At 41.1% G+C, this 13,171-nt stretch overlaps 1 protein-coding gene across 14 annotated transcripts in view; it reads right to left on the reverse strand.

Annotated features, from left to right (window-relative positions):
- plekha6 (pleckstrin homology domain containing, family A member 6) overlaps positions 1-13,171 on the reverse strand; it is a 56,726-nt gene that overhangs the window by 5,361 nt on the left and 38,194 nt on the right. For 4 of the 14 annotated variants that reach the window (XM_058630728.1, XM_058630731.1, XM_058630729.1 and 1 more), the window contains 18 exons: positions 12,407-12,973; positions 11,463-11,943; positions 10,899-10,985; positions 10,197-10,250; positions 9,846-9,926; positions 8,168-8,239; positions 7,589-7,669; positions 7,293-7,442; positions 7,006-7,101; positions 5,963-6,074; positions 5,736-5,875; positions 4,040-4,207; positions 2,993-3,062; positions 2,719-2,819; positions 2,012-2,170; positions 1,132-1,284; positions 879-1,012; positions 455-603 (listed from right to left, as the gene is read on the reverse strand). In XM_058630728.1, the coding sequence (XP_058486711.1) occupies positions 455-603; positions 879-1,012; positions 1,132-1,284; positions 2,012-2,170; positions 2,719-2,819; positions 2,993-3,062; positions 4,040-4,207; positions 5,736-5,875; positions 5,963-6,074; positions 7,006-7,101; positions 7,293-7,442; positions 7,589-7,669; positions 8,168-8,239; positions 9,846-9,926; positions 10,197-10,250; positions 10,899-10,985; positions 11,463-11,943; positions 12,407-12,973 (2,855 nt within the window). Of the gene's footprint in view, positions 1-454; positions 604-878; positions 1,013-1,131; positions 1,285-2,011; positions 2,171-2,718; positions 2,820-2,992; positions 3,063-4,039; positions 4,208-5,735; positions 5,876-5,962; positions 6,075-7,005; positions 7,102-7,292; positions 7,443-7,588; positions 7,670-8,167; positions 8,240-9,845; positions 9,927-10,196; positions 10,251-10,898; positions 10,986-11,453; positions 11,944-12,406; positions 12,974-13,171 lie in introns of all 14 variants that reach the window. The other 10 variants (XM_058630735.1, XM_058630736.1, XM_058630741.1 and 7 more) reach the window with 8 other exon arrangements.

Consider the following 13,171-nt stretch of genomic DNA (forward strand, 5'->3'; position numbering starts at 1 on the left):
TTAGTTTTGTTTTCTAAATCCAAAGGTTTAATAGTTTTCATGGTCTCCAATGTCTTCCCCTGTTAACACATTACTCTTCTTCATATTTGTCAGTTACCTGGGATTTATATTAGTCACATAATTGCTGTAGTAATCAAAAACATATGACATTCATGTTGTGGTCACCAAAGCATGTGAGACAAAACAGTTAAGTTAAAGCAAACTAAAAGTTTGTATGAATGTCCTGTTGTTTTGGTCGGTATTTGTCTATACTTTATAATATATTGTATACTTGTGGATATAACAGAATAAAAAGTGATCATAGTTGGTGCATAAGGTGATTCATTATTTGTATGTATAAAGTAAATACTGCCGCTTGTCCTGCACTATTGTGATCAGGATGAGATGTTACTAGCAAAGGGTTAGTGACACGTTAGTGTGAAAGTCATGGCAGCCAAGTGGAGATTGTCCTCACCAGAGAGAATGCGGCTGCGACGAGAGGCCTCAGCAGCCAAAGTGCAGGAGATCTCAATCAGCTTTTCCTGCTCCTCCAACTGCTGCTGGGAGCTGACTGGAGCTCCACCCTCCACTGGTCCATCCAGAAGAGGAACCATATTCTGCAAACTGAGAGGAGGGGGTTTGTTAACTAGACAACATGAGGCTGTTGAGCTGATGTTATTTTCAATCTGTTTGCTGAAAGCAGGTCTTATTGTACCATATTGCTACCATACAGTAGCTCAATTTTCAATTTGTATTTGTTGTTTATATTCTTAATCAAATATTTAGATTGTTGTTGATCCCAATATGTACTTTTGTTTTGTCCACAAACACAGTGTAGCATAGATGTGACAGATATATAAGAAAGAGAGGGTTGAGCACTGTGCTGAGTCAAAACCCACTTTGATTTGGCAATGAGGGTCTTGATCCGCTCCAGTTTCTTCTGCTTCTCCTTCTGCTCCTCAGGGCTCAGAGGTGTGTTATCCTCTACCTCTAGGTGACGCTCTGGGATCACAACCTTGTCAGGAGCCATGAGCTACAACAAGGACAACGCACATCAATAAACATGAGTCCATACATGCATGCAAATTTATTTTTCGTATTTGTAAATATTTATTGCAAAAATGAGGGAGTGATACACCAGAGTGAGCTCACCTCTTTGCTGATGTCTAGTTCGTAGTGTTCTGGTCCAATTTGCAACCGTCGAAGGCGAGCTATTTCTTCTCGTGGTGACTCTAGTCCCGGTCCCCGAACCGCTGTTTCCAGGTCTTTAATGTCAATCTCATGAGCTGTCAACCGCCGCCGAACCTGTTCACAAACATACAGATGCACACAGACACATTAATCAACTGCAATCTTCTTGATAATCCCCAGCTTGAATAACTCAGCCATGTCTAACCAATGCTATTAAAAATGTTTGTTTTTTGTGGCTCATCGGCAATAGATGCCACTGAATTCTATACATTAAACCTTAGATGTGTTGTTTTAGCAATACCACCAATACTGTAATGAGCACACAAACTCATTGGCAGCTTTCTATAAGACCAACTTTCATTCAAACACATTATATATATATATATATATATATATATATATATATATAATTTATTTGTCCCCTGACGCTTACAGGACATTTTTAATACCAGTGTATAATAGGGCAATTATATGAGGGCAAACTGTAGTCCAGCTAAATCGAGCAATTTAAACTTGTCCATTGTCTCACACTGACACACACAGACACACATACACCCAGGTTCACTCAGCTATCCTTTTAAGGACTCTGCATTGATTTCCATTCATTTGGACAGCCTAAACAAAGCATTATATTTAACTGTAACCATAACCAATTAATAAAACTAACCCTAAAATTGTCCCTCAGAAATGAGGTTCTGTCTCATTAGGACCAAAGGTCCCTGTTGTGCCAGAAAAGCCTTGAAGAGGTAACACAAACACACAGTATACAGTACGCATGTGAAGAACTCAGTTTTGGCTCGGATAGCTTCTCATATCATCTCATAGCTGATAGTGATCATACCACTCTGTAGTTGGCTGGAGACTGGCCGCCTGAGAGGTTTAGACTCCGCCTCTTCTCTCTCATGGAGCTGCTCTGGTTGCGGCGAATTCGCTCATTCTGCTCCTCAACACTCATCTTCAACTTTGCCTCTGCAGAAAACACAGCACTCTTTGGACGCTCCTGTTACAAAGATAAGTCACATAAACAATAGATTAATGACAATATTTAGGTCTGAATTCTGTTGGAGCTTAGTGGTGCCTTTTAAACCATTGACCAGAAATACAAGGGCAGTAAATTACATGTCATTGAGCAGACACTTTTATCCAAAGCAACTTACAAGGGAATTGAGCACAACCTGCCAGGAGTGGAGTTGAACTTGCGACCATGAAGTCTTTTGCACAAAGGGCATCGGTCTTAACCACTGAGCCACTGTACTCCCGCAAACGGTGTAATATGAACACTGACGTGTGCAATGATATCTGTTAATCTGAGCTACACTGAGAGTTATTGTACAGGGAATCAGTTATATTCATCTGACTATTGATGATCTAATAATAGTAACTATGAGGATCTAAGATATCAGATAATAAAGGCTAGGATAGCCCTGCTCTCAAACTTTACTCACTGATTCATTTTCACACTGTGTTTTGTTGGATTGCTTTATGTTTTACATTTGTGCACACATGTTTAGACACTGCAGTACTGACATAAAGTAGAAGTTGACATACCCTGGAGATTCCATTAGGCACTCTACCATTATGTCGGGAAACAGCAGGGCTGCTGTGTGCGTCCCCTGTGGAGGCCTTGGTTCTAGGAGGAACAATGCCAACTGGCACAGAACATGAGAGAGACATTTAGAAGCATGTGAAAGCAAGGAATCTAAATTCTCAGTGCTAACAGAGTAAGGATTTATATATGGATATATGGGCAGTTCTACTTTATTCAGTGACAAAATCACAGCTCCAAAGGCAGAACCTGGTTCACATTAAGCTGTTGTTATACCTTTATTTGTGCTGGAATGTCTGTCCTGGACCTGGTCCTGCTTGTCATTGCATTGGTCCCCAAACTTTGGCTGAAATAAAATTTAACTGAACATAAATCTCTGAGGTTGTGACAAATGTCAGCACACGTAAAAAGCTGCTTAAGATGATGAATTATGGTTGAATCACATTAAAACATCCATCAGACCCATAATGAAAGAAGCAACACATGAATGCAGACAGAATAACACCTGATCGTACAGTATGTGTAGTGTCATGACAGTGAAATGGAAATTGCAGACATCAGTGAATTTGATCTCTGAGCTTTGTGCAAAGAGTCCAACATTGGCAAACACTGACTCTGCTGCAGGAGACTTGCAGTTTGACAGATCAGGTCAGTGGTGTCTTCAGCAAATGCATCTTTTACTCTGTCATGAAGACAAACTTAGGCATGACAGTGCCACAGAAGGAACGCTGTCTTCTTTCTCTATGACACTGTTGCATGTCAGTTCATCTCACCCTGACACCATGAGCCAATAAGAGCATTGAATATTTTAAATGTGTATCGTACCGCAGCCAAATCTATCATTTATCCATTTTAGGGTTCATTCATTAGTGTGTGTGAACTGTGTAACGCAGGCAGCCCAACGCGCTGAAAATATAACCCTTTGTGCTTGCAGTTCAATAGTTACTGTTACTAGTATGACTACATAGAAGACATTAGACACATAATGAGTTTGTAGCTGTAAAGAACCCCATACCACATAACAGGACTTACCAAGAGCTAATTACAGCTCATACCTTTCCCTATGTACAGTATATAAAAAAAAGTGTGGCATTGAAAAGAGGAAAAGGAAGCAGAAATATTTAGGAATATGTGTGTGTAGGAGGTGAAATCCAGGCTGATACTCAGACACAGGAATATTGAGTGGCAATGGTGAAAGAATGTGGACATGGGGGGGTGTGGGGGGGTCTCTGGTGGCTTATAAGTACAAGAATGATGTTTTCGAAGTGATGACATTAGATAACAGTTAAGACTGTACCATGGGAGTGGTGGACACCCAAATACCTTTCTGATGTGAGCTTCTTCACCATCAAGGTAACCATCATCGAGGCCCAAGCTGCGTAGCCAGGCGGTGCTGTCAAAGGGCAATGGGGGGATGGAGGGAGGGCAGGTGGGGGAGGATTCCAATGGATAATAGGCCTTGGGGAGGGGAGGCCTTGGGGGGACACTTTCCTATATCACCATAAGGGCAGCAGGGAGAGAGGGAGCAGGGAGGAGAGAAAGGACAGGAGGAAGAAAGAGTGCTGCACATCAGGAGGAGTTATAAATAGCCAGGCAAAGTGCAGAGCAGAAAGGGCTCAAGGTAATTATTCTGTGGAATGGGCTCTTGGGCTCCCCTGGTGGCCAATAAAATGTGGGCCTTAGTGGATTCAGCATATCCATAGAAAACCATGCAAGGTTCTATGAAACAGCCGTGACATTTCAAACATCAATGCTTATGAGCTGAACCAAACTGAAATCAAATGATTTATACCTTTAACTAATTTATCGAAATATATTTTCTTTGGGTGACGAAGAAGACATGAAAGCAGGCAGATCTCACTTCAATGAGAAAACATGTCTCTTCTATATTTTGACATAATAGCCAAATGTAATTAAATGTCACCAGCTACATTCAAGACACACAATTTATACTATGATCTTTGACAAAAGGAATGTTAAAGTTGAAGTAAAATGCTTATGATCTGCAGGAAAGTTATTGTCATTATATTATATACTATTCTACAAACAGGAACTTTTTATTAGAATTATTAGAACCTTACCATGTAAAGCATGGATAACTTTTTTAAAGATGGCCCTGCATGAACATGTTCCCCAAATGTTTATCAGACTGTGTTAAGGCACAGATCAACGGATCATCTCCCTGTTCCTCTTGATTGTTGGGATAAGTAAGTGGCCTAGCACCAGCATAACATGACTGAGAGGTTAGCTGGCTATGGTGATGGTTTTTCGGGTCTGCACTTCTAAAGCGAAGAACAGGAGGTGAATAAAGATCTGGGCTATAACATAGTGATAAAACATCAGTCTGATAGGAGTCCTTGAAAAGGAGGATCTGGGAATCAGGCATAGAAAAGCGTCTGGTGGAGGACACATTTCTGAGGTCTTTTTGGTGTCCTGATGACAACTGAGATGGGTGGAAGTCTGGATAGATATCTTTTCTTAGGCCAACTTTAACCTCTTGCATGCAACCATCTGAGGATAACCAGCTCACATCCTGAAGATCAGAATGGGTTTGCACTGTGTCTGAATGTCCGTTGATAGATTTGGAATCCTGGTAATGTACTTGAAGAACGTTGAACTGTTCTCCTGCTCTGGCTTGGGTTGGACATTGGTCTCTTTGGCTAGAGCTTAAATTGTTTCTGCAGTTTTCATTTTGATCTGTTTCCTCTATCACCGGATCTAATCTACCCAAGGACTCCTGGTGGTTTTGGAAAGCTAGGGAGGGCTGAGGAAAGGCATGTTCATACGTCTCATAGCCATGATAATTTTCTGCTTGCAGGCTTATGTCAGACTCTCTGTAACTTCTGGGTCTACTCCTAGGCTTAGGGTCACATTTGAAGTCAGGTACTATACATGACTTGGGGCGAGGTTTAGGGCTTGACCTTCTACATACTTCAGAGTTAGTTCTTGAGTCTGCACATATGCCTGTTTTAGGTTTTGAAGTGGGGTTTGTCCCAAGCTGGGTGTGTCCGGTGCTTACCTCCGGGCCCAGCTGTTTGGTAGGGGAGGCCTGGGAGCCGGGCACTGGGGAGAAGGGGCTGAGCGGACTGGTGAGGCTTATTGAGCTCAGGGGACTGGCTGGACTATTGGTGCTAAAGGAGCCTGATGCACCGCTGGCAACTGAAATAGAAAGAGGTAGGGTTTGTTATGGCTAGATTAGAATATGCATTAAACCAAATGAATAATATTCCAGCTCTAGTGTTTTACCTCTGTGCTTGGCTGTGTCTGTACCTCTGGATGAGTTATTCTTGTGCAATCCCTCTAATACATCCTGGACTCTCCAAAACTCTTTCTGGATGTGCCGACGAACAAGTTCACTCTGCAAGTCAAAGTTATATGAGAGAGGGATGATAACTCTATTGTAACAGCCACTGTAGGGAACTGTTTAAAATGAGATCTATGGATTATCTATTGTATGAGCTTTATGGACAAGATGGAGATTACATTAATGTCAACGCTGTGGACAAATTGCACGCTAGCTACTGCCAGAGGTAAGTATTCAATTGGCAGAATGACCTTCCATTAGCTAACTGGTTCTAATCTGGTTCTTTAAAAGCTGCAACCCACCAAAACAATCAGGCTTGGGCATGCGACAAATCTATTTTGAGGTTTTGTTTTGTTTGAGCACAAACTCACGAGAACAATAACATTCATTTTAAGGCAGATCTCCTCACTAGTATGAACACTTAAACGTGAAAATCATTCACAATCTTACTGTATTTTATTTATCTGGCAACATCTAGAAATGTTCCCCCTACCCCAATGGGGGTCTCGATCCCATGGTTGAGAATCACAGCATTAGCTATTAGAAAAAGTAACCAAACTTCATGGAAAGTTCAGTAGTATTGTACTGACTATCTGGGAGCCAAGGCTTAAATGAAACACCTATTCTTAATGAATTGTTCAGGTACAGTATGTGCAATGACAACAAATAACAAAAGCTTAGATGTGTTGTGCCTCATTTTACACTATAATGTAATAGCACTGATTTTAAGAGGCTATGATAATATACACAACCAGTCAAAAGTTTGTAAATGGAAAGGTAAAGTAAATGGAAAGGTGTGTCCAAAGTGTACAACACAATTCCTTTCTGACAACCATCCTTCAGCCTGGTGGATTAAAACAAGCACACAAAGCAAATGTCAGCTCTGATTCATAACGTATTTGACTGTTACTTCCCTCGGAGAAAAGCACTTTAAGAGATTGTAGTCAATTCTGCCACACAGGGTGGCTAACAACAAGACCCTCACCTGTCCTCCTGCATTAAGCTGCTCCCATAGATCACCATGGATGGCATGGGCCTCATCTTCCAGTGCTTCAAACTCCATACGAGTGGTGGTTAAAGCCTGGGGGGTTCAAAGGAATGAAGCCATACTCAGAATGTGTGGCTAAATCTGTAGGGTATGTCTCTGTGATATAAATTAATATGTGTTTAGTGTAATAAAAACACAGATTGATTAATTGAAAATTCAACATGTTCTACAAGCAAGCAAGCACACATACATATATGTTAGACAATTTATGTAACAGTTCTTACACTGGAGGCTTGGGACAGCTCCCCTCTGATGTTGATGAGCTGGTTCTGCAGGGTTTCCTTTTTGAACTGCAGCTTTTCCATGGCGATAGGCTGATTACGGTACAGCTCCATCTCCTGATGGGTGGCCACCAGTGCTTCTTCGAGGTTGTCCTGAAAACAAGATTCATTGTAGATTGTGTAGATTACATTAATCTTCATTTGCATAACTGCTCTACACAATTTTGGTGGTAAGAAAATGTTGAGCGCACAGATGACTTGAACACATATAGTCAAATAATGTGAGAAAAAGCATGTACCTTGTCCATTCTCAGTCTGTGGACAACAGCCTCGTGGTCTTTCAAAGTTCGATTCTGCTCACACAGTCGCCCTAAGAGTTTCTGTGTCAGACATGACAGTGGGTGGTTACTGTTAGTACAGGCACGTTACATAGACAAGAGGAAACATAATTAAAAACAAACAGTACGACAATGCATCTGAATGAGTGCATGCTGACAGTGCAGGACCAGAGTGTATGGACACTGAAATGTGTCACCCATATGTTACAGGGGCACATTCTTCATCTGCACTGCTGTTTACCTCACAGTCTGGGTTACAGTTCTTTGTAAAGCTAATGGACAGAGCTAAGGTCAGGAAACTGTCCAGGTAAACTAGATTCTTTCACATTTAAGAGGGAAAAAAAACCTTTCTAGAAGCACTATGATATTAAAACAGTTTGAAAACTGCCATTAAGACTGCAGATATACATATTTACAGAGAGACATCACATACTTTTAGCCAGGTATTTTATTTATCTTCAAAAAAAATGGAACTACAAACTCTGGATGCAACCGTATATTTGTATGTGTATGATGTGCATACAGTGTCAAGTGTCTTACACTGGTTTCAATCTCATTCAGTTTCAGTGTGGGATGTAACTCTCTGCTGTAGACGTCATGAAATGGAGGAACCTGTGGAAAAAGATTGTACAAAATCATCAGCATCAATCAAATAGTATGGACACAGACTGCACCAATGACAGGAAAATAATAGTTTCAAGTTTAAATTCTGTTCTTCACTCTGAGGAATGAATTTCTTACTTGAATCAGATTATCATCTCATCAATATCTGTACTTAACCCCTGCCAGCAAACAAATGATTTGTCACATTGAGCTATTAGAGACTATGAGTTTTCATGTTTTTTTGTTTTTTTTCTAGAGTACGTTTCTATAAAAAAAAACAGCATGGATCAGCATCATGACAGAAAAAAACAACAACTCACTCCATTTTTCAGCCTAGTATTACAGTTAACAACATCCTGTTTACAATGTATACATGCACTTATCAGAAAATGTCACAGAAGCTCTTTGTGTCTCAGAATAAAGAACTAAAGTGAGATGTGTCATGTAGGGTTGGGTGATAATTGTATAATACAATATACATATACAATACAATAGTATTCCGTGTTTTCTAAAAAATAGATATGGTATCAGTTTAATTTATGTCACATAGATAAAGAGTGTTTGTCCAACATGTCTGTCTTAGGGTGAATATTCAGTGTTTTTACTATTGTAATTGATTAGACTGGTAACTATAGTAGTACCTGTTATTACCCATTCACTTATTTAGTTTAGTTCACTTATGTGTTTATTGTTACTTTTTAAATGTCTTTAATTTGTTTTATTACAGTATGCCTTTTTGGCTCTCCCTCTGAGCCATATGATTCAGTTAGTAACAGTTTCATATGGAGAAGATGTAAAAAAAAATGTTGATTCCACCCAACCCTAGATGTTTTACCATTAGGACTACACATAACTGAACAACACACCATAATCACAACTGTTACAATCACATTAAACACCACAAGTAAAATGAACAAAAACTCTGATGCATGAAACCAATCCTGACATCTTTATCATGTAAAGTGCTGGGGGAAATGGTTGTAACTCAAGTTTTGTGTATGAATTCACAGAAACAGCAGAACGTGGCACAAGATCAGTTGAGGAAAAACTTAATTTTCCAATGTCGGTAAGGGTCCATGATTTTAAAACATATGTCTGTAAAATCATTCATAATTCAAAATACATGACACTGCACAGATGGACTATACAAACATACTGATGCATTTAATTAGCCCACAGTTCTCTAAAATGGACATATTAGTAAACAACATGTCAGACAGTCACAGTTCTGGTAATGCTGAGTGTCTCCACTGAATGTCTCCAAATGTTTACAGGTGTGGTTTGGCATTTAAGGCGCAGTCAAAAAAAAATGCACATGGACCCTCACAGACACACATGTTGTTCTGTGTGACAATATGAATCACATGCAGACAAGAAAAAAGTGAGAGAGGCAGGCTTGGGTATGGAATAGCTGGTCTGTTGGGGTCTACAAGGCTTTGTCCAGGTCCATAACAGGCACCGGACTAACTATCCAACACTGGCTCAGAAGTTCAAGAAGGTCATTCAGACGAGAGCCCGGCTGGAAGGTGGAATTATTAGTTAAAGTTGAAGAAAAAGAGCTGTGATGAGGTGCTGCTGTAAGCCTGCCTCCCTGTGGTGCTCCCTCCTCTCTTACTTGTACACAGAGCTTTGCTGATGAGGATGAGCGCTTCACCATTCGGGTAACCATGCTATTTAGGCGGCTTCTCTCGAGTACCTGAAGATTCAGCTCAGATTACAGAGATCTGACAACAAGCTGATACAACAGTGTCTTGGCAAAAAACGTAGAATCATGTTAGGATAAACTTATCATCCACAGTGAGAAAAATGTTAATTTAGCATAACAAACGAAAACAAAGGAAACAAATGCAAAGTTGTTAATGTCAACTCTGACAAGAAAACACAGTGTTAAAAATGTTATCGCAGACCATGGTTGTGTGTGTGTGTGTGTGTGTGTGTGTGTGTGTGTGTGTGTGTGTGCGTCTACCTGTTGGTCTAGGTAATCCAGGTTGCGCTGGAGCTGAAGGTCTAATATGTCCTCCTGAGCCAAGCAGCAGCAGCAGGAGTACAGTAACACACACAGACAGAAAGCTTTCAGACAGGACAACAGCAAAGCAAAGCACTACAGCCACCCGGCCAATGAAACTGCAGGTCCACGGTTCTAATAATAATGGGCTGCTTTTTGACTTTTCACTGATCTTTGAGCCTTCTGTTGTGAGTCTGTTCTGGCTCTACCATAGCAGTCTTGCTTAGCTAATGGGGTATGATGCAAGCTGGTGGACAGGGAACCAATTGTTAAACATTGCTCCACAGCGCCATCAGTCATCAGAACCCCCACAGGTATCTTCAGTGACACCAGGACACTTTCGTTTGTTAAGGCAAAGAACAAGTGGCAACTTGGCAGCCCTAAAATGGTGGAACCCGTAGTGTTCTCCATCATTAACTCATGCTTCTTTTTCACACACACACGCACATATATACACACACACTCAAGGGCGTGGCATATTAGGTATAGAACAGAGTGAAGAGCACATTAGAAGGACAGATTGACAGATGTGCTGAAGAAAGCAGACAGCTGGCTACACCTGCAAAGCTACACATATAGTAGGACACCAAATGTATAGACTTTGCCTCCCACCACAAAATGTGTGTGTGACTATATGTATAAGACCACATTCTTGGCACATACCATTTTATTGTGGATGGAAGGGGATAGAGGGTAGTTTTGATGGTATAATCCTTGGTTTAAGGACCTCCTGTCACCAGGGTAGTCATACTGAAGGAAGGAGGAAAGAATGAGGAAAGAAGGAAGGGAAGAATGGAGATAACAATGAATTAAAGTAGTTAGAGTGAAAGAAGGTGAATATGGTCCAATATAGGACTCCCCCACAAATTCCCATGGTTAAAAAGTTTTAAATAATGTGTTAACAGAAGGCTACCAAACAGTAATACCTGGTTGTACAGTAAGATGATCTCATAATTGAAGATGACATACAGAGAGAAACATAGATATCTTATTATTCCTTGTAATATTATTAAATTATACTGTACTAAACCTTTAGTTAACCTATATTTCATCTCCAACATATAACCATTACTGTCTAAGAGTCCAGTTCAGAAAAGAGTGGGGATTGAGGTATTTCTATCACACATTTTAGAACAAACATGAAAATGACTAAGCTATGGTCAGTCGATGTACTATGTGAAGTAAATGCCACATTGCAGTTACTGTATAATTACATACTTTACTCACCTTGGGTGAGCTGAGAGATCTCCTCAGGCTGTAGACGGATGGATCAGCATAGATCACATCATCCCTCATCCTTCCTTGAAACCGATCAAAGCGGGCAGAGAGTGATCGAGCCGGCGACATAAAGTTGCTTGGCACTGGTGAATAGGGCCCTCCTGATGATGAAGAAGGTGACCTCGGCACAGACCTGGAGCGGGGCTGGATGGACAGGCGCCTCATGGATGTTTCCATTCCACCATAGTACTGTGGCCCCCATGAGTCCCTGGACATTGGGGGTCCATACAACTGATGGGGTCCGTCCCTCAGTGAGTGACGTTTCTCGTCCACAGTCCAGCGTCGGTCGTATCCACCCACAGCAGAGACAGAGCAGATGCTGTCAGGTCTGACCCCCAGTGGGTACAAAGGGTACTCATCCACATACTGGGGGCCACCAGGGTAGTAATCAGCTGGGATACCTTCGTTCACTGTGTAGTAACGAGATGGGCTGAAAGCAGAGTGAAAGATGGCGATTATATTTTTTCCCTGATGCTCACTGATTATGTTATAATCTATTATGAAATTAATTTATTTATTATGACCTAAAAATAATCTGTATCTCTCTCCACATATTACAAGGGCTATAATACCATAATATGTACCATTTTATGAGTCAATGGTGTGAGTCTTTCCTTTATATTTTTCCTTTCTATGTAATTTTGTCATTATTCTTTATGTAATACTTATGGGTTTATTGTATATTATTATATTTAGTTTACATGTTCTTCTCAGAAGAGGCAAAGAAAGAGAAGAACAAGGCAGTAATGCAACAGATGCAAACTGAAAATAATACACAATAAAGTATTAAGGCACATGTTGGAGGAAACCACCACACATCTGTCTTCATGGTTTAACCATGAATTCCACAGATCTAACGTGAGATATGATTCCTCTCTTCCTCTATTATGTACCTGTTAATGTCCTCTTGTGAGGCCATGACCCGCCGTTGGTTGACCCACTGCTGCAGCTGGGCCATCGAGCTCTTCCTCTGGGCCACTTTCTCTGGAGCTGTCCTGGGCACAAAGCCCCTCCTCAGCACTACGTTCTCCTGCTTCTGCTCCCTGGAGTCTTGTAATGGACCAGCACTCCCCTCTGGGTGTCGTTGTGTGGCATGATGTCCGCTGTGACTCCTTGAGAGAGGCTGTTTGCTATTGCTGTTGTGGGGTACATTGTTGGGAGGGCCATGGTTGCCCCAACCGTTTGGATGATGATTTAAGTGAGGGCTGGGATCAGGACCATGTCTTCCACCTTCATCTTTATCTCCTCCTTGTTTTCTGTCATTCTTTTTCCCCTGTAGATCAGAGGACGGGGTAGAAGGTGAAGGTGTCTCTACGCTGTTGGCCCCATTAGTTTTAGGATGGCTGGTCAAGTCATTGTCTGTTTTATTGTGTGTTTGTGTTTGTGGTTGCTGTTCTGAGTCTGGTGCCTTGGTCACCATAGTTGGGTTGGGATCAGCCGTAGTGTCTGACGAGTTTGTTCTGAAGAGTCGGAAGGAAAAAAGAAAGCATGAAATGACGTAATCAAATAGTTGTGTTTCTAGTCTTTTCCAGAAGCACAAGGAGACTTCGAAAACACACCTCAACACTAGGTCATGTTATTAAATCTATTATTAATACTGTTCCTATGCCAACACTCAGTTAGTCTTGACCAAAACCACAAAATGATCCATTGTTGCC

This window comes from Solea solea, chromosome 6 (genome assembly GCF_958295425.1).
Source record: "Solea solea chromosome 6, fSolSol10.1, whole genome shotgun sequence".
In the NCBI taxonomy this organism is placed as follows: Eukaryota; Metazoa; Chordata; class Actinopteri; order Pleuronectiformes; family Soleidae; genus Solea; species Solea solea.